Genomic DNA, 20,108 nt, shown 5'->3' with positions numbered 1-20,108 from the left:
TGACCAAGGGCCAAACTGAGCCATACAATCATGTTTAAAGCTTCTGATCAAATATGCCATTTGCCACATTTGGTAACATTTGATTAGCCATAGCAACTCTCACTTGGCCTAATCTAGAGCTCTTTTTAGAAGCATGTTTAAAAATATACTAAAATAATTGTTAAAGTTCTTCAAATACACGTTTTAATGAGAAATTCAGGGAGCAAGTATTGAATGACTTGATTCAACCTCACCAAGATCAGATTTTGAAGTGAAGTTCAACCTAATCACATTCATCCTATTATTTATTTATTCATCAAATATTTTTTAGAATCTACTATTTGTCAAGCACTATTATGGGCTTAGGAACCATAACTATAAACAAACTGTATAAGTTCTCTGCCCTCATGGAATTTACATTCTAGTGGAAGAGGCAGAACTAAAAAAATACATAAATATAAAATAAACTAAATAAATACATAAAACTAAATAATGCTAAATAAATACATAAACTAAATAAACTAAATAAATACATAATGGTACCGAATTGAAAGAGAGTAACCAAAAAATTAGTGTTTCCCTTTATCCATTCTTTCAACAAATATTTCTTGGCACAAAAATCTTACTAGCTTACATTCTGTTGGGATGTGCAGTTAGTAAATAAATATGTTAGATAATGATAAGTACGAAGAGGAAAAATAAAGCAGGATAAACAGGACAGGAGTATCAAGGGAAAGTTTATCATTTTAGATATGATGGAAATGGAAGACCAGAAAACGTGACATTACAGTGACAGATTAAGCCATTGGCTATCTGGGAGAAGAACACTCCAGACAGTGGAATATCTGATCAAAGGCACTGATTTAGGAGCATACTGCAGTGTTTATAAAGAGCAACAAGAAGCCAGGGTGACTGGACAGTGATGGAGGGGAGAAGGGTAACACTTACAAATCATAAGTCAGTGTAAAGACTTTGGCTTGTCATCTGAATGACATGGGAAGGTATTATAGGAATCTGAGCAGTAGGCTCACATGATCAAGTTTCCTTTATGTTGTGATTATACTGTAGGAAGGCAGGGGTAGAAGCAGCAAAATCAGTTAGGGGATATTACAGTAATTCAGACAAGGGATAATGGTAGCATGAGGCCAGAGTGTTGCAGTAGAAGCAGTAAGAAAATCACAGGCCAGAATATATGTTGGTTTATTTTGAAGGTAGACCTGATAACATCAGTTCATGGGGATGTGGTATGTAAGAGAGCGTAAGGAGTCATGGATGCCTCCAAGGTATTGGAATAACCAACTAGAGGAATAGCCTTAAAATTAAGTTGCTGGCTTTTACTACGAAAGCCATAGTTTTCAACATTATCTTTGCTATGGTTCTAATAAATATATTCAGTATTTCAGTTTACTTAATTTGTCTGAACTGTACTCCTAAGGGCAATGCATAGACATTACTAATGCCTGAATGGTGGTGGGAGTGGGGGGGGATTCAATGGATTCAAGGAAACTCTGAGGAAAAGAAAGAACCTCAGTTACTATCTCAAAATATTATTCTGCAACATGAGAAATGAATATATCATGCAGACCAAACTCCTTCCTGTCATCAGTTGATAAGGAATACTTTGTTCAGCATTACGTGGATCTGAAACTTTTGCTTCATTCTGTTCAATGAAGAAACAGAAGTTTATCACTTTGTGAAACAGTCTAGTTCAGGGACTGATATCTCTGATGAATGTCCTTTTGTTGAGCTTCTGTGTATCTATGACACAAGTAAGCATAATTCAGCCTTTGCAGCTTAGAGCAAGTCTCTTTTATTGTACACCATGGTATTTAAAATCACCTGAAGTGATCTCAGTTTCATTTTCTCTTCTCTTGCGTACAGTCATCTGGTTACTTACAGCATTCGTATTAGTATGAATTCTAGACCGACTTACCATTCTAGAAAGCAGAGCACAAAGCAATAGAAAGAGCCTGGGCTTTAGAAAGAGCAAAATAAACATTTTATGATGGATGTGGTAGAGGATGCTCTCTGCTCACTAAAACTCACATTCTCCCCTTGTTCCAAGCATACAGCCAGACTAGATATCCCAACTTCTCCTGCACTTTAGCATGGCTCCTTTTCTGAGTTCTAGTCAATACATTGTACATGAAAGACATGTACACCACCTCCATGTCTGGATCATTAAACATTGCACAGATATCCCTTCATATTCTTTTCCCTTTCTGGTTGGCTGAAATGAAGACAGGTTTTGAGGCATCCTTGACAGCTGTCTGTCAGGATTACAGAGCTAGCAAGGTCTGGATACCCGAATTACCTTATGTTAACCTTTTGCCCCATGGTCTTTCTCACCCTCTCGTTGTTTGCCAGATGATTACGAAGTAATCCTTTAGGAGAGAACAAGTGTATAGTATGTTTTGGGAATGGGAGTTGATGGGAGTTGGAGGGAAAATAGATACAATTTCTTGGCCAGGGAATTAATTTGAATATGTGAGAAACATGAATTAATTGTAGATGGATTACTGGGGAAAAGTTAAGATCTTGACAGAAACAAATAAGCTAGAAGATGAATCTGAACATCTATAATACCTTTGTTTCTCATAAACTGATCAGAGATGGCTGGAGGAAAGTATCTATATATATATCACACCAGAAAGACACACACTATATATTGTACTCTAGAGCTTTGGAGAAGTCCTGTCCCTGATGAGTTGGGCTGGATCCGTTGTGAACCACAGTGAGCTGATCCTTATTATTGAAAGCCTGGATTTAAGTTTCCCTTTATACCCTGTTTTCCCTAGGTCTCCATGTCACCTTGATGTCTTCTGTAACCAACCCACCTCTCCCCACTCATCACTAGACTATTTGAAACAAATCCTAGATACCATTTCTTTTGTAAATATTTCACTATGAATTTCTATAAGACCTATTGCTTTAAGTAGAACTACATTACCAACCAAAAATTGAAACTTATTTTTCAATGTCACCAAATATCAAATCAATATTCAAATTTATATTGTTTTATCAATGTTTGTTTACACATTTTTCTTAATCAAAATACAAATAAAGTCATCATTTTGCCTTTGGTTTAAATAATACTTAAAAGTCTTTTAAATAAATAGTAACCCCCTCTCTTTTTTCCTTACAGTTTATTAAGGAAACTAGGTCTTTTCTCCTGTAGTTTTCTGCTTTCTGAGTTTTGCCAAATGTATCCCCATAGCATCACATACATGTTTCTTGGTTCCTTCTTTTTCTGTAAGCTGACAGTAGGTTATAAAATTTGCTATTATTTGGGTTTTTTTGTTTTGTTTTGTTTTGTTTTGTTTTTTTATCAAGAATACTTCAGGAGCGCCTGGGTGGCTCAGTCAGTTAAGTGTCTGACTTCAGCTCAGGTCATGATCTCATGGTTCATGAGTTTGAGCCCCACATCGAGCTCTGTGCTGACAGCTCAAAGCCTGGATGGAGACTGCTTCAGTTTCTGTGTCTCCCTCTCTCTCTGCCCCTCCCCTGCTCGTGCTCTCTCTCTTTCTCAAAAATGAATAAACATTTTTAAAAAAAGTTTAAAAAATGAATACCTCTAAGTGGTTGTATGTATTACAGTGAAGAAGCACCTAATGTCTAGTTGCCTCTCTTTTAGGAATATTAGTGACCATTGTTAATAATTGCCTAGGTCAATTCTTGTAAAGAGTTTGCAAAATATTGATACTCTGTGTAATTTCTTCATTTTTAAACAAAAAAATGTCTATAGAGAGAAACTTTGTTTAATTGACTATGTAGTTTACCTTGAGGTGCAATTCACTGGAAAGGCAGGTTAAATGCTTGATGCTTTTTTAGCAAGTTTTAGATTAATAAGGTTTCCCAGTATCCTTCAGCGGTCACCATAATGTGTTCTATCATAATATACACATAAAATTTTTAAATATATGATGTTTAATTCCATTGCAAATTTACTCTTACTGATGCTCAAATTGTCCCTCATTTGACCAGGTTAGCTTCAAATTAGCTTTGGTGATACAATTCAGTAGTTTTTAAAAACTTCCCTTGCTTTCTAATGTGCCATTATGTTTCAGGTTCATTTTGCATACATTTTATGCCAGGCCTAGATTCAGACATTGCCCCAAAGATCTTTGGTTCCTTTAATGGGGATAATATTTAGAAACCCAGCCTGGGTTTAGGAGTGAATTAGGATCTTAGAGGTGTTGTTGTTACTGGTATGGTCATGGTTTCTAGATGTTTTTTCATTGTACGGAGCTTACAAATACATATTTTTTTTCCAATGTTTATTTATTTTTGGGACAGAGAGAGACAGAGCATGAACGGGGGAGGGGCAGAGAGAGAGGGAGACACAGAATCGGAAACAGGCTCCAGGCTCTGAGCCATCAGCCCAGAGCCTGACGCGGGGCTCGAACTCCCGGACCGCGAGATCGTGACCTGGCTGAAGTCGGACGCTTAACCGACTGCACCACCCAGGCGCCCCAACAAATACATATTTTTAAGAAAAAGTATACCATGGGTTCATACTGACATTTTAATATTAAATTTAGGACTACAGGATTTTTACTTATTCGATTTTATATTTGCATCTTTTTTCTTCTATGGAAATTTCTGGTTCCCAATAACATTAACATAATTGTTCTTTATTTTTTTCCTCCTTTTCACTCTCCTTTCTGTGTGTGTGTGTGTGTGTGTGTGTGTGTATCTGTGTTTGTGTCTGTGTACACATGCACATACTTAGTGAAAATAAATAAGGACCATACAAATAAGAAAAAAAAAAACAGGCTATTTATTCAGAGACTGCTATAGCAAGGGACTCAGCCACTATCAGTTGCCTTTGGCATAGTCTCAAAGGCAGGGGGGAGAGTAGGAAACCTTTAGTGGAGAAAGGGAGAGAGAAAAAAAAGATCTTCAGGTATGGTCTAATTGGAGGGTTTGGGCAGGGGGAAGGTATTAAAGTGGGCAGCTAGAAAGTAGGACATATTGTGTGATTGGTTGGGAAGCTTATTTGGCTAGCTTTGGTTGATCCTGAGTTGGAAGTAGGGACAAAAGTAGGGAGGCTGACAGTCATTGACAAAATCTTGACCATTCTTGGCTACTTGTTGCCGAGGTTGTGGTTTGGCTTTCAAGGCTAGTTGCTGCAGAGGTTATGAGTGACTTCTATTGTCATGTATGTTCTGGCTATTGTCCATATATTCCAGTTCTCCATATATAGATTTTCCATGATAACAATACCAATATTATTACTAACAATATGATTATTGAAAACATATTTAAGGTATCTTCTGTAGTTAAATTTGTCTTTTGAGTATATTTGACTAGGAATAAATATATTTTAAAGTCACTTTAAATAACTTCCATGTGTATATGCCCCCAGCGTAAAATATATTTTTGTATCTCTTCAGGACTTCCTTTTTATTTCATATTTGTTTGTTTTATAGTTATCTTATGCGTGTGCACAGTTCCAAAGTCAAATCTAAGAAAGGTATATTCAGAGAAGTCTGGTTTCTGTTGCTATATCTTGCATCCTATTTTCTGCCTCTATACTTAATGATTTTTAAAATTAATTTCATAACTTTTATTTGTAAATATTAACAACCACATATACATATATGAATATATTTGAGTGTATATGTTTATATAATTTATGTATTTATTGTATATTTATATGCAAAGTTGCATAAAAATGGCAGCATAGAATATACACTTGTTTCTATCTTGTTTTTTTATACTTAATGGGTCTTAGATCTCACTCCCTAGTAGTATATAAAATTACTTATTTAAAAGCTACAGAGTTCTTGGAGTTATAGTTAGGAAAGCTTTCTCGACTCCAAGATTATTAAGGAATCTGAATGATTTTAATTCTATTTTTATGTGCTTAGTTTATTTTAAAATGAAATTAGTTAATAGTTATGGGAAAAGATTATACCTTTCTAATATGGCCATTTGTATATGTTGAAATTTTCCTAAATGTGTGTTAGTTTATTTTATACACAATTATTTGAAAATGAGAAAAATTGGTTTTCCTTTGTATCTCTTTCTTCTTAGTTTAGAATGGGTCCTGGAGGAATTGTCAGATAATTGATTGGTTGACCTACATGTGCAGTTGAGGGAGTTTTAAAGCTTCTTTTCTGCTTACCACAAGGAAAGTCTCCTGAGATTCAGAACTTTAGACACATGCAGTTGTTTAATTTATCTTACAGTTTTAAGTGTCACATAAAGTTCAAAAAACAGATTATTGAGCCATTAAACTAAGGGCTTAGATGTTTTATCTTCCTAATGGGATAACACAGAGAATCTGGTTTGTAGTTTGATCTATAACCTTGTATAACATGCTTTAAATTTTTGTTTAGGCAGTTTGGAAGGGCTTCCTTTTGCGAAAGAAACTGACAACAGCTTTAGAGGCTATTAAGAATGAAGAATCTGAAGAAGAATATGAAGAAATAAATTTGGAGGATTTTACATTTGATGAAGTAAGTACCAACCACAACGTATAAATATAGGTCTTAAAAATGTTTAGTATACTGTTTTGGAGCTAAATCAGTTTTTAAGATTTTTATCCTCTTAACACTATGTCATAGATTATTTTAAACAACACTTGAAAAGGTATGCTTCTGATTTCTTAATATCCTCTTTATTTACTCTACAATCATGTACAGTATGTGACTGTGCTCCGAGAATATTAACAAGAGTTTGTGCGTACTTTTTGACAAAATGATTTGCACAATGTTTTGTTTATCAGTTATCCTTCATTAAATACAACTCTGAGCTTATGTATGCCCTGCTCAACAGTCTTTTGTAGTTCTTTGTTGCCTCGCAAAATGAGAACACCCTCTATATTGTTAATGTAAGAGTCCACAGTAAGGTACCAAAGTGTAAAGACATCCATACCACTTCTGTGACTTCCAAATGCTCCAACCAAATCGAGCACTGTTTTATCATACAGAGCACTAGCCTTTTACATTAGTTTTACTCACTGTTTCCTCTTAGTTACACCCACATAAACACCACTCTGATGAAGATGTAAAACATATGAACATCTCCAGACTTCCTCATGCCTCTGCAGTATTCATACCTACATCATCAAAGATTAGTTTTCCCTATTTTGAACTTCCTATAGGTGGAATCATACAGTATGTAATCTTATTATTTCATGTAATATTATGTCCATAAGATTTATCTATGTTGTTGAGTATAGTTGTATATATACCAATCTTAAAAATACCCACTTTTTGGTGCACTTGGATGGCTCAGTCAGTTAGTTAAGTGTCCAACTCTGGATTTCAGCTCAGGTCGTGATCTCCTAATTTGTTGGGTTGAGCCTAGGGTTGGGCACTGTCCTGACAGTGCGGAACCTGCTTGGGATTCTCTCTCTCCCTCTCTGCTCCTCCTTGGCTTGTGCACACACAGGTGTGCACATGCTCTCTCTCTCCCTCTCAAAAAAATAAGTAAATAAATAAAAAGAAAATACCCACTTTTTATCTATTATTTGAGTATGCTACTTTTTAAATCTATTATTTGAACACACCATTTTTTTATTTGAATGCATACACTTTGAATAGTAATCTATTCTACTATTGGAAGATATTTGTTGTTAATTCTAGTATTTTCTATTAAAGCTAAATGCTATGAACATTCTTGTGGCATGTCTTCTGATGTACATAGTCACATTTCTTTTAGGAATAGAATTTCTGGGCCTTAACATTCACCTGTGTTTAGTTGATAGTGCCTAATGGTATTCCAAAGTGATTATATCAGTTCATAGCCCTATCAGAAGAATATGGGTGTTTTAGAGGAGCTCTATCTTCACAACACTTTGTATTTTCATGTCTTTTTCTTCCATTCCAGTAGGTGTGTGGTGGTATAGCTATTGTTGTTTTAATTTTCATTTGTCATAATTAATAATTTTGAATACCTTTTAAAATGCATATTGGCCATTTAGATATTCACTTTTGTGATATGATCAAGTGTTTGTGTATTTTTTCATTGGGTTGTATATCTTTTCTTATTGATTTGTAGAAGTTCTATATATATTCTGAATACTACTCTCTTTTCCCTTGCAAATATTCTAACCTCTGTGGCTTACCTTTTCACTGTCTTTATGGTTAATTTTAATGAACAGAATGTTTCTAATTTCAAATAAAAAATTTAATTGTTGTGATATATGAGAAATCTTTGCTTACTCCTAGATCATTAAGATATTCTAGAAACTTTATAGCTTTCAGCATTTAAATCTAGATGCACCTGGAATTAATTTTTGTTTATAGTGTGATGGAGGGGTCATGTTCTTCTTGGGTCAAATGAATCTATAAATCAACTTGGGAGAAATAATATTTTTTAGTCTATTACTTTTTAAAATCCATGAACATAGACTATCCCACAATTTATGTAAGCCATTAAAAATCTCTGTAAAAATGCTTTGTAGGTTTCATCATAGAGGTCTTGTACATTTTTGGTTAGATTTATCAGATATTTTCTGATATTATATTTTTGTATATTGACCTTATATTCAGCCACTTTGTTAAAATCACTTATTAATTTTAGTAGGTTATCTCTCAGGTCTTTGGTATTCTGTATACACATCATGTCATCTGAGAACAATTACATTTTTTTTTTTCCAATTCTTATGCCTTTTATTTGTTTTGTTTGTGCATTTGTTTGTTTTTGATTTACTATTTCCGGTAAAATGTTGAATAGTGGTGATATTAGTTTTCATCATTTTCTAGCTTCTGGTCTTTGGATGAAAGCTTTCAGTATTCCACCACTAAGTAAGAGTTTTAATATAGGTTTCTTGTAGAAACTCTATATTTGATTAAGGAAGTTACCTTCCGTAACATATTTTTACCATTCCAAGAGGCTAATATGATGATGATGATGATGATGATGATGATGATGATGATGATTTTATATATGAGTTCTATTTTATCAAATACTTTTTATGCATATAACAGTGATTTTCAAACTTTAACTCTTATATTCTTAGAATAAACCAACTTAGCTGTAATGTATTATCTTTTTTATTATCTCTGAATTTGGTTTACTAGTATTTGTTTAGAATTTTTGCATTTATATTCAAGAAGAACTTGGATGTATAAATTTTCTTTTTTATAAAACTGTTAATTTAGATTTTGGTATCAAAGTTATGTTGGCCATATACATTTCATTGGGAAATGTTTCCTCTGTTTTGTTTTCTGAAAGAGTTTGCTGTAATATTGATTTTATTTGTTTCTTAAAAATGTGTCTCAGCATATAATATATTTTGGGAAATGTTCCATGAGCATTTGAAAAGAATTTTAAGTATATTGTTACTAAAATCACAGTTATTTCAAGTTTATTAATTGTGGTTTTAAAAATCTTCTGAGTCCTCAGTGACTTTGGGAGGAAGAATTCTGTTATTGACCGAAGGATGCTAAAATCTCTTACTATGATTGTGGGTTTCTCTAAATGAACTTATAGTTCTGTCAAATTTTGCCTCATACTTTGAAGCTACATTATTAGGGCATCACATTTTGTATAGGAAGTGATTGTATCATTGACCATTTCATCATAATAAAATTCCCTTGTTTAACTCTAGGTTCCCTCTTTAACCAAATGCCTTAGTGGCTACTTCCTCTGATATTTCATACCTACAACAACTTTCTTTTGGCTGGTAATTTTATAGTAATAGATATTTTTCTAACCATTCCCATTTAACATTTCTGTTTTTTTTTTTTAATTTTTTTTTTAATTTTTTTTTTAATTTTTTAATTTTTTTTTAAATTTTATATTTAAAATTATTATATCATAAGAGACTATAATTAGGTTTTGCTTATTTTTATATTCCATTCTGATAGTATTTCATTGACATATTCAAATTATTTTAATATTTTTTATAGAATATAATTAGATTTATCAATACCATCTTTGTATGAGTTTTTTGTTTGTCGTATGTATTCTATGTATATTTTTTTAGGTTTTTATTGCCCTCTCTTACATGAATCAAGTTTTTGTTTGTTTTCCTTTTCCCCCCTTCATTAGCTTGTTGGTTTGTGGTTATGTTTTTCCATGTACTTCATTTTTTCCTGCATTAACAAGCTTCCATCTGCATTTATTTTCCTTCCCCTGAAGGATTTGTTTTAGTAATTATTTAACTTCAGATGCGTTTTTTGTCATTTGAACACTTCTTTTACTTTAAAACTTGAAGGATATCTTCTCTAGGCATATAATTCTAGGTAAAGTTTTTGTGTTCAAAGATGTTATTTCATTAGCTTCTGGCTTTCATAGACTCCGTTGAAAAGTCAGTACTAAATCTTAATTTTCTTCTCTGAAGATATCCTTCCACTTCTGGACTACTTTTAAGGTTCATTTTCTGTGTTTGTTTTTCAGCAAAGGTGTGATTTTCTTTGTATTTACTCTGTTTGTAGTAAGGAGGTTGAATGGCTTCTTGAATCTGTGGTTTATGTCTTTTACCAGTTTTGGAAATTTCTTGGCCAAGTATTTCAAACATTTAATCTTTTTCATTATTTCTCTTCTTTGAGGTAAAGTGCTTCCAAAAATGTATATGTTAGAATTTCTCATCATTTCACATTAGACTTTTCAACTCTGTTTTGAATTGTTATCTATTTTTGTGTGTGTGTGCTTCTGTGTTTTAATTTGCATGTTTTTTACTGACCTATCTTGTAGTTCACTAATTGTCTCTCTTGAGTTACCTAAGAATTTGTAGCCTATATTTTGAATTCTTAATTTTAGTTATTCCATTTTTTTATAGTTTTAGAATTTCTACTTATTTATTATAAATTCTGGTTAAATGTTGAAGTTTTCTATCATCTTCTATATTTTCTTGAATATACAAATTATGGTATTTTCAAAATTTTCTCGGTTGATTGCAACATCTGGATCACTTGTAGGTTTATTTCTATTGACTGTTTATCTCTTGTATTTTGAGTTAGTTCTCCTTTTTGGCATTCAATCTTTGATTAACTATCAGACATGAATGAAAAAAGTGTAAAGAGCCCGAAAAGTGTTTTCTTTCTCTAAAGAGGATTTAATTTGAATCTTGCAGGCAGATATTGTATGGAAGAGTTTCTTTGAGCCTTATTTTCAAGCTTTATTGACTGGTCTCTTTCTGGTTTCTCTTGGGGGCTGATCTAATATGGTGTCTCAACTAAGAGTGACATATTTACCAGGTTACCCTCACCTTGTTTGTCCCTCGATTCTAACCCCTTTCTTCACAGCATCCAGTGACTGAAGAAGTTCCTTTTTAGCTTTTTAGTACAATAGGTATTCCTATTGCCCTTTGATTCTATGTGTCTCTCCTACACATATTCTACATGGAGTTGGAAAACACATGAAGGGGAATTTTATACATTACTTTGAGCTCACATTTCTGTGGCTCTTTTCTCTTGAGGATCTTAGTCCAATCCTAACTATCTTGGCATCCCTGCACTTTAACTTCTGTGTCCTCATTCCAGTGAAACTGCTACAAGAAACTTCATATTTCTGCTTGGCTTCTTTTTCCTGTTAATAAAATTAAGAATTTTCTTGAGGGAAAATGTGGAGGGAAATATAGGATTCATATCAGCATGACACTCTACTTTCTAGGCTCTTGGCTTTTTAAGTCCTGGATGCTTTGATTACCCTTGTGTGCCTTCAGCTCCTTTTTAAATGTAATAATTATAGATGTTCTCAGGATAATTTTAATTCTAATTAAAGCTATGCCAGAATGAAATGGACAGAACGAAATTTTTATAAATGAGTATTTCAGGTCAGTAGTTATCTTAAATATTTCAGGAATTGTTCTCACCACAATGAAGAAAACAGGTAAGATCCCTAACCTCACAGAGCTTACATTTAACTTGAAGTGATAAACAGTGAGTAAATACATAAATATATAGAATGCTATAAAAATACATTTTTACCTCTTTTTCATTGGCACCACTTTATTTTATTATTTTTTTGAAATTAAGAAAGATGTGCCTTTTTTTGAAAACTAAACATATAAATCATTAATAGAAAAGATCTCAAAGTTAGCCATTTGAAAAGCTTGGCATCAAAACTTCTTACCATTCATCTTCTAGGAAGTTAGTAATATGTAATGACTTTATTGTACAATTTGGGAAATTAAATGCTTCTCTTGAGTCTTTAGGATTATTTATGCTCATTACTTAACGGTAATGAGTATCATAACAGGCTATGAAAGTACTGTGATGGCTAATGAATTATAGGTTTGAGTGACAATGTAGTATCAACCACTTTCCATGAGTTACATAGTATTTTCTTTTTATATACTTCTGAACATCAATGCCAAATTGCAGAGGGTACATGTGTCTTTTCTCCTTTTCTTTCTCTTCTTTGATAATTGCTTATTTCACCTTAGGCATTTAATATATAGAATATGAAAACATTTACAAATTAATACTTATTTCTTTACTATTTTCCTTTCCAATGAGTTAACAACCATTAAGTAGCAGTCTAGGAATAAAGAACAACAAACTTTTAACTACTGCATTACAGCTGCTGAAAAGATCATGACTAGTCACTTAATAAGAAGGTATCAATGACTGGCAAGTGCAGTGTGGAAATTACCTAAAATGACCAGGCAGAGATAGAGACATGGGGACTGAGGATTCAGTGAATGCATCAAACAGCGTCACCACTTTATTTGAAAATCATCTTACAACTTAAGATGTCATGATTAAATGACCATGGAGTCCCTGTATCAGAATGTCTGTATGCTGGCAGAAGAAATAAGACATTTACTACTTGTCACATCAGGCAGGAGGAGCTTAGTGCTCCTATCTGTTCCCCTTTGCCCCCAAGTTGCACAGGGAGGAATCCAAAGAATTCCCCCCTAGGAATCCCAAGCCTAGGAAACCTTATATTTTAAAAAGGGCTACTACCAAACCTTTCCACTCCATGATCCAGAGGAAATGATTATCTTAATTATACCAGACAGCAAAGAAATTTTTCCTTCTGCCCCAGAGGGAAACACTAGAAGACTATCTCTATCTTCTGAGTCTATTAGCTATAGTAACATCTTTGAAAAGATAGTCCAGAACAACAACTCTTGTACGTTAGGCAGAAATGTTAGAAACCTATAAAAAAATTGTCTCCCAATAATATGTAGTCCTTGTGTATACATGGCAAATTTTCCCATAAGACCCACTCTAGTAGGTCCCCCCGAATAATCGGACAGGAGCCAGGAGAAAATCCATTGGGTTATCCTCATAATGCATTTATTAAGGTTACTATCAATAGCCCAGGTATTTTCTCTTTAAGTTTCTGTACTGACTCCAACTAGGGGCTTTAATCCAGGTACAGCTGGAAGTATTAGCTACTGCACAGACTCTTGGGCCTCAAGGAAGAAGTTTAAATTCTGCCATCTAAAACAACCCTGGCCAGTGAGTCAAAACTGACTTGAATGATTTCTAGTGGTGTTTTCTTAAACATTTGAAGATGATTTATGACCAGAACACCTTCCAGGTGGCATTTGTCCATCCCATGGGATGACTGAGAATGGGTATAGGGAAACATCTAGTGTGGTACAGGTGGTACAGGTTCTGGGGCTATCCCTTGATATCCTGATCAACTTCTCTGTAATGTTAAGGGGAATCACTATCACACTGTGGTCACAGCCTTCTGGAAAGGAATGGCAGACCCAGCAATAAGTTAAATTTAAGGTTCTTGCAGCCACTTGGAAGGGCCATACAGCACATTTTCTTGTGGAAGAAGGCTTCAGGGGTAGTTCTGAAGGACAAAAATTATCCATGCCTCTACCTCTACCTCTCAGAACGTAAGGTGTTCATTTCAAAGATGCTGGGTGTTGGTTATCCTCCACCCCCTCAAAATTCAAGTGTCCCGTTGCAGTAAATGCAACCTCACTTTTTTTTTCCTAATCATTCTCCATTCACACCTAGACCTTTTGAGTGGAAGGTTTAGGACAAGAGGAATAAATTCATTTTTAGAAAACTTAGCCAGGATTAAATTTGTATACCTTAAATCTCCTGTGGCCAGGCTGTGCCGTGAGGATGAGGATGTGCCAATCATGCTGGTCTGGGACTCACTGTTAGGGAAGAGGAATATGCATCATGCCCAGGAATTGTCAGGACAGAATCCTGAGTTGTCAAAGCAGGTCTGTCTTAACCTCGGTACAGTTTTTCCTACTCATTGCCTAGGAAGTAGCTGCAAGGGTATGATCCTTTTCTGGGGACAGTCACATTAACTGCCTTATCAGCGTATTTGAATGGAAGGAAGTAAGACTTGTGGAGTCAGACTATCAGCTCATTGTTGAATAGCTTTTGTGATAAAAGGCAGTACCTGTCAGACTCCAATGGTCCAGAAAACCGTAAAATTATACAGACAAATTTCAAGGCCTGCAGTTAATATGGCCAAAGTCACCTGGCAACCTGAAAAGATATCAACAGTAAGGTATTGAAAGTTTAATTTAGTCAATTTTTCAATAGCAGACAGGGGCAAGGATCCATGCAATGTTACCTCTTTCACCATAGATGAAGGGGTAAATTTAGTAGAAGTAATGGGGCACCTGGGTGGCTCAGTCAGTTAAGCATCTGACTCTTGATTTCAGCTCAGGTCATGATCCCACAGTTTGTTAATTAGAGCCCTGCATCAAGCTTTGCACTGATAGTGTGGAACCTGCTTGGGATTCTCTCTCTCTCTCTCTCTCTCTCTCTCTCTCTCTGTCTCTCTCTGTCCCTCCCCTTCTCTATCTCTCTCTCTCTCTAAAAATAAATAAACTTTAAAAAACTGTTTGTAGAAGTCACAAGTCTAGCATGCATTAATAGCTTCAAACATAGAATGAAGCCTAATCGGTGATTTGATTCCAGTCATCTCATCAGGGGATGGGACTTTACATTGGACATCCATATGAGTAATGAAAACAGTTCTGTAAACAACTGTGATTTGATTTTCCTGTGTGAGGACCCAAAACAGGTTGTCTGTAGTCAGCCGGTCTGTAGTTTTCCACATGGCAGACCAAACTGTGGACTGTTGGCCACAACCCAAGTGTCATTTGGGTTTCAGCTTATCTGAACCATCCCTGAACCAGACCAATAGGGGAACCTGGGTGAATTTAATCCAAGCCAGTAGCTCTGGTTCAGGCCATTGAGTTGAGGTAATGTTTCCCTGAGGATTATAGCTGCTACTTTCTCATGTCAAAGCCAGGATTCCACTGAGGCCAGGATGGCTATTTCTTTTGACAAGTGAGGCTTTGGAAGACCTTTCACCTTGTTAGTCATTGAATCTGAGCTGTTTTACCCCAAACCAGAACTATTAGGTCAGAGAGTCACAAGGCCTCCAACGGTCAATCATTTAGTTTCTAAAAGAGTCCAGCAGGAGCTTTTTTCCAATGGGAATATACCTGGTATCTGTGTTAGAAAGGCCACAAACCCAAAGCCACAAGGGATGCCTCTAGGTGGAGGCCAGAGGGTCCAATTGATAATATCATCAGTCACAGAATCTTCTATTGTTTCCAGTTCTGAAGGGGTCCAGTAAGATATTGGACCTACTTTTTTGTGGTAAAAAGCTGAAGAGATAATAGGGTTTTTTTGTTACTGTTGTTTTTTGTTTGTTTGTTTGTTTGGCCAGTGGAGAGATTGAGCAGTATATTTCTTCCATAGTCCCAAGAAATTACTTGACTAACCAATCCCTGAATGCTATCTCCAGAATTTTGTTCATATTTGTCGGTCAAGTCCTGCTGGCAGAGGTGTGATAATTCACTATTATCAGGACAGTTGAAACTAAGACTTTTTTTGTTGTTGTTGTTGAGATATAATTCACATACCATTCTGACATGACAACCAACAGGATATCATCTATATAATGAAAGCTTTGGACATCAGAGGATAGACCCAATAGTCATCCAAGAGATGTCAAGTTAAGAGTTTGTCACACTAACATTTCTCTACCTGCAACTCTTCCCCTATTGGGATAATTGCCTCTGGCACTTATGGGATAGAAAAGTAAAACATGTGATATATCAACTTCTACTCTACAATTCAGATATAGAAGCAGCAATAGTACCCTGAATTAGCCTAAAGAACCCCACCACAAGATAACTTCAGCTCCTTCCTCCACAGTGAACCATGTCTAAACCCCATAAGTTGAATCAATGTGGTCCATACCCTATGAGTCCAGAGTAGCATAGTGCCCTCTAGCACAGGGGAAAACACTATCTGTATCTTCCCAGGGTATTAGCTATACACAGATCCTTGAAAAGATAGTCTGGAAAGAAAGCTGTCATAAGGCATGCAGAAATGGAGACTCATGAAGAATTGTCTGCTGGCCCTAAGCACTGATTATATACCACTCATAATGAACTTCTGAAATAGTGATGAATAAGACATTTTCTTGGGCCTTGAGTTCACAGTGCAAAGTGGATAACCTTTTTAAAATAATTATTTTAGCGGAAGCCTTAATAAGCCTAGGTCTCAATCTCCTTTAGAGGGAATTTTGGCCACTTTGCCATAAAATATTTATAATAACTTAATACACGTGTAAATAATAAGTATGTTAAGTCTAATGTGGCATAGTGATCTACACCAGAACTTTTATTTTTATTGTTTTTATTTTTATTTATTTATTTTTAATATTTATTTATTTTTGAGAGAGAGAGAGAGAGTGAGGGGAGGGGCAGAGAGAGGGAAACACAGAATCTGAAGCAGGCTCCAGGCTCTGAGCTGTGAGCACAGAGCCCAATGTAGGGCTTGAACTCATGAACTGTGAGATCGTGACCTGAACCGAAGCTGGATGCCTAACTGACTGAGTCACCCAGGTGCCCCTATTTTGCACCTTTTAAATTACAGTAATTTTAGTTGATGCTTTTATTTGTCGATTTAATTTAATAAGATTTTCTCTGTTACTTAACACTGTTTAGAACCCACCATATTAAAACAATAAAGTTATCTTTAAGTTTAAACCACCAATTCTGTTACGAGTCCCTAAATCTAGAGAAGATGAGAAAAGCTAATATAACATAAATATAGAAAACCACAACAGTCAAATCGGATTTTTTTTTTCTCAGACTGAAGTAAAATTCAGTAAGTTTTCAGGAATAATTTTTGAGACAGAGACAAAGGTGTTAAGCTGGGCAACATTCTGCTCTGGGGTTTATGTTTGATCCCTATCGCAAATTAACTTCACAGAGTGTTACATATTACAGTACATTGTGGGGAAATAAACAAATGCAATCTAAAGTATAGGCAAAGGAAAAGACCACAGTGACATTTTGTTTAATGAAAAAAGGTATGCATGGCATATATATAACAACAGTCTCAAACAATTTGAGCCACCGTGCTTTTGCAATGAGGATGGAAGAGAGGGTTTAGAAAGTGAGATTTGAGATGTATAATGGGCCAAGTTTCCAAACTATAAGGATTCTAAGATGCTCCAGAAGTTATCAAGAAGTATTAGAAAGAATTATTTTGGGGATAGCAAGAGACAACTTGGACAGAAGAGGAGGAAAGTGTTGGGGCACGAGAGTAGTAGTGAAGGGAGGAGGAAAAACATCAAGTCATGGCTTTTAGCATTTCTGGGACTTGCTCAATTCTAACTGACTTGTTGCTTAGGGCAAGTCTGAACCTAGTTTCACGCATCAAATGAAAGGATTACACTAGATGGCCTGAAAAATTGTGTATTTATACACCCAGATAAACATGAATGTTATTTGTAGTCCTTTCTTTTTTTCTTTTCTTTTCTTTTCTTTCTTTCTTTCTTTCTTTCTTTCTTTCTTTCTTTCTTTCTTTCTTTCTTTCTTTCTTTCCTCCTCTTTTTAATATCCTTATTTTCTAGACTTTCAAAGTTGGATTATAGAATAATGATTTCTTTTCTGATCAAAAGCCAAATACATGATTAGAGTGCCTTGGTGGCTCAGTCAGTTGAGCGCTCGACTCTTGATTTGAGCTCAGGTCATGATCCCAGGTTGTGGGATCAAGCCCTGCGTCAGGCTCTGTGCTGAGTGTGGAGCATGCTTAAGATTCTCTCTCTCTCTCTCTCTCTGCCTCTCTCCCTCACTTTCTGTCTCTCTCAAATAAAAAAAAAGACAAATACATGGATATCCGGTCAAACATTCAATTGTGAACTCACAGTTACAAATCTAAGTTCAAGTTTATTTTTAATATGTAATAAATTTGTTAGTAGTCTTCTAATAACTAGAAAGCTTTCCAGATCCTCAGTTGTAAGTTAAAGGATATCTGAACAGAAGGTTTTCTTAAGCAATAACTGAAATTTGTATAAATGTCCAGTGGTAAGCATGATATATTAATATACGTTTTTAAAACAGTAGTATATTTATAATCTTGGCCATTTCCTCCTAACATTTTGAAAGTTTTTTTCAACATTCTAAGTACTGCCAAATATACTTGATATTAATAAACTTGAACTCATATAAATCAGTAGTATTGGTAATATTTTTTGGTTGTGATTTTATAATTACTAAGAGCATCTTTAGCATTTTATATTAAACCTTCTCTTCATGCTTCTAGAAATTTCTGAGATAGGAGTTAAAGAATTGTTCTGGCATCTTATAAAATTTTGTGACATTGAATTAAAAACCAAGAAAAATGATTTTCAAAGTTTTCTTCACTTTTATGTGTCAGTTTAAAGACTACATTTTTTCCCAGACTTTAGATAGCTTTTTTAAGAAAGAGACTTCCATCTACATCTATGTGAAATGGCAAAGAAATCACTCTGCTTTGTGAGTCCCTGTCCTGCTGTAGAAAGGAAACAGCTGGAGTCCCAGAGAATGTAAAAAGGAGGTGGTTGGCAGGTGTTTAAAAGAAAAAAAAAGTTGTTTGTATATTAAAAAAAAAAAAAAGCAAAAACAGTGTATAAATCAAGCTTCTGACCTGGCAATACTGCTCCTTTTCCACAGTCAGTCCTTTAGTGGCACATTACCTTTAAAAATTTCCCCCTAATTTTTTTTATTGTAGTAAAATACACATAACATAAAATTTATCATCTTAATTTTTAAGTGGTATTCAGTGGTATTAAATACATTCATAAAGTTGTGTTACCATTAATCCATATCCAGAACTCTTTTCATTCTGCAAAACTGAAGCTACATAGCTATTAAACAATAACTCCTTAATCCCCCTTAATATCCTAAAGCTGTAACATTCTAGTTTGAATTTATACCATCTTAACTTCAAAAGCATCCAAAAACTTTCTCCTTTACAGTTCCACCTCCACCACTTTTGGTTGTTGATATCACAAAATTGCCTTTGTATAAACTAAACTAATAACTCCTTTAAATCAATTACTATCTTAAATTATGTGGGGAACTAAATGTGGAATTACAAGCCAAAGTAACAATAATACTAGCTTTTAAATTAATAGTTTTAAAATATGTTAGTCTCAAGTCATATAGAAAACAAAAAGTAGAGTTACAAACCGTTGTTACAATAATATTAGCTTTTATACTTTCCCATGTATTTCTCTTTACTGAGATCTTTGTTTTTTCATATGGCTTCGAACTGCTGTCTAGTCTTTTCATTTCAACCTGCAGGACTCCCTTAGGCATTTCTTTCAGGGCAGATCTAATGATAACAAACTCTCTCAACCTGTGTTCATCTGGGACTATCTGAATTTCTCCCCTGAATTTGAAGGACAGTTGATACTATATGATTCTTGGTTAACAGTTTTGTTGTTGTTGTTTTCTTTCACTATTTTGAATATCTCAACCCATTGCCTTCAGGACTTTAAACTTTCTGATAAGAAATCTGCTGGATGTCTTAGAGAGGATTCCTGATATGTGACAAGTTGCTTCTCATTGGCTCCTTTCAAGATTCTCTGTATCTTTTGCTTTTGAAAGTTTGATTATGTGTCTTGGTTTGGGTCTCTGAGTTCCTTGTACTTCAAGTTCATTAAGTTTCTTGGATGTTTATATTCAGGTCAGTCACTGAATTTGGGAAATTTTTAGCCATTGTGTCTTCAAACATGCTCTCTACCTCTTTCTTTTATTCTGTTCCATCCGTGACTCCCATGGTACATGCGTTGGTACATTTGATAGTGTCTCACAAGTCCCTTAGGTTCTGTTCACTTTTCTTCAATCTTTTATTTTTTCTTCTATTCCTCAGACTTGATAATTTCCATTGTCCTGTCTTCACGTTCACTGATTCCTTTATCTACCTACTCAGAAATAGATC

General features: G+C 34.8%; 1 protein-coding gene across 4 annotated transcripts in view; it reads left to right on the top strand.

Annotated features, from left to right (window-relative positions):
* Window positions 1-20,108, top strand: part of LRRIQ1 (leucine rich repeats and IQ motif containing 1) — a 218,929-nt gene that overhangs the window by 94,871 nt on the left and 103,950 nt on the right. For all 4 annotated transcript variants that reach the window (XM_040491296.1, XM_040491295.1, XM_040491294.1 and 1 more), the window contains exon 18: window positions 6,324-6,443. In XM_040491296.1, the coding sequence (XP_040347230.1) occupies window positions 6,324-6,443 (120 nt within the window). The remainder of the gene's footprint in view (window positions 1-6,323; window positions 6,444-20,108) is intronic.

Source organism: Herpailurus yagouaroundi, unplaced genomic scaffold, assembly GCF_014898765.1.
Source record: "Herpailurus yagouaroundi ecotype Mexico unplaced genomic scaffold, PumYag 182, whole genome shotgun sequence".
Classification (NCBI taxonomy): domain Eukaryota; kingdom Metazoa; phylum Chordata; class Mammalia; order Carnivora; family Felidae; genus Herpailurus; species Herpailurus yagouaroundi.
This window is presented reverse-complemented; position numbering and strand designations above follow the sequence as displayed.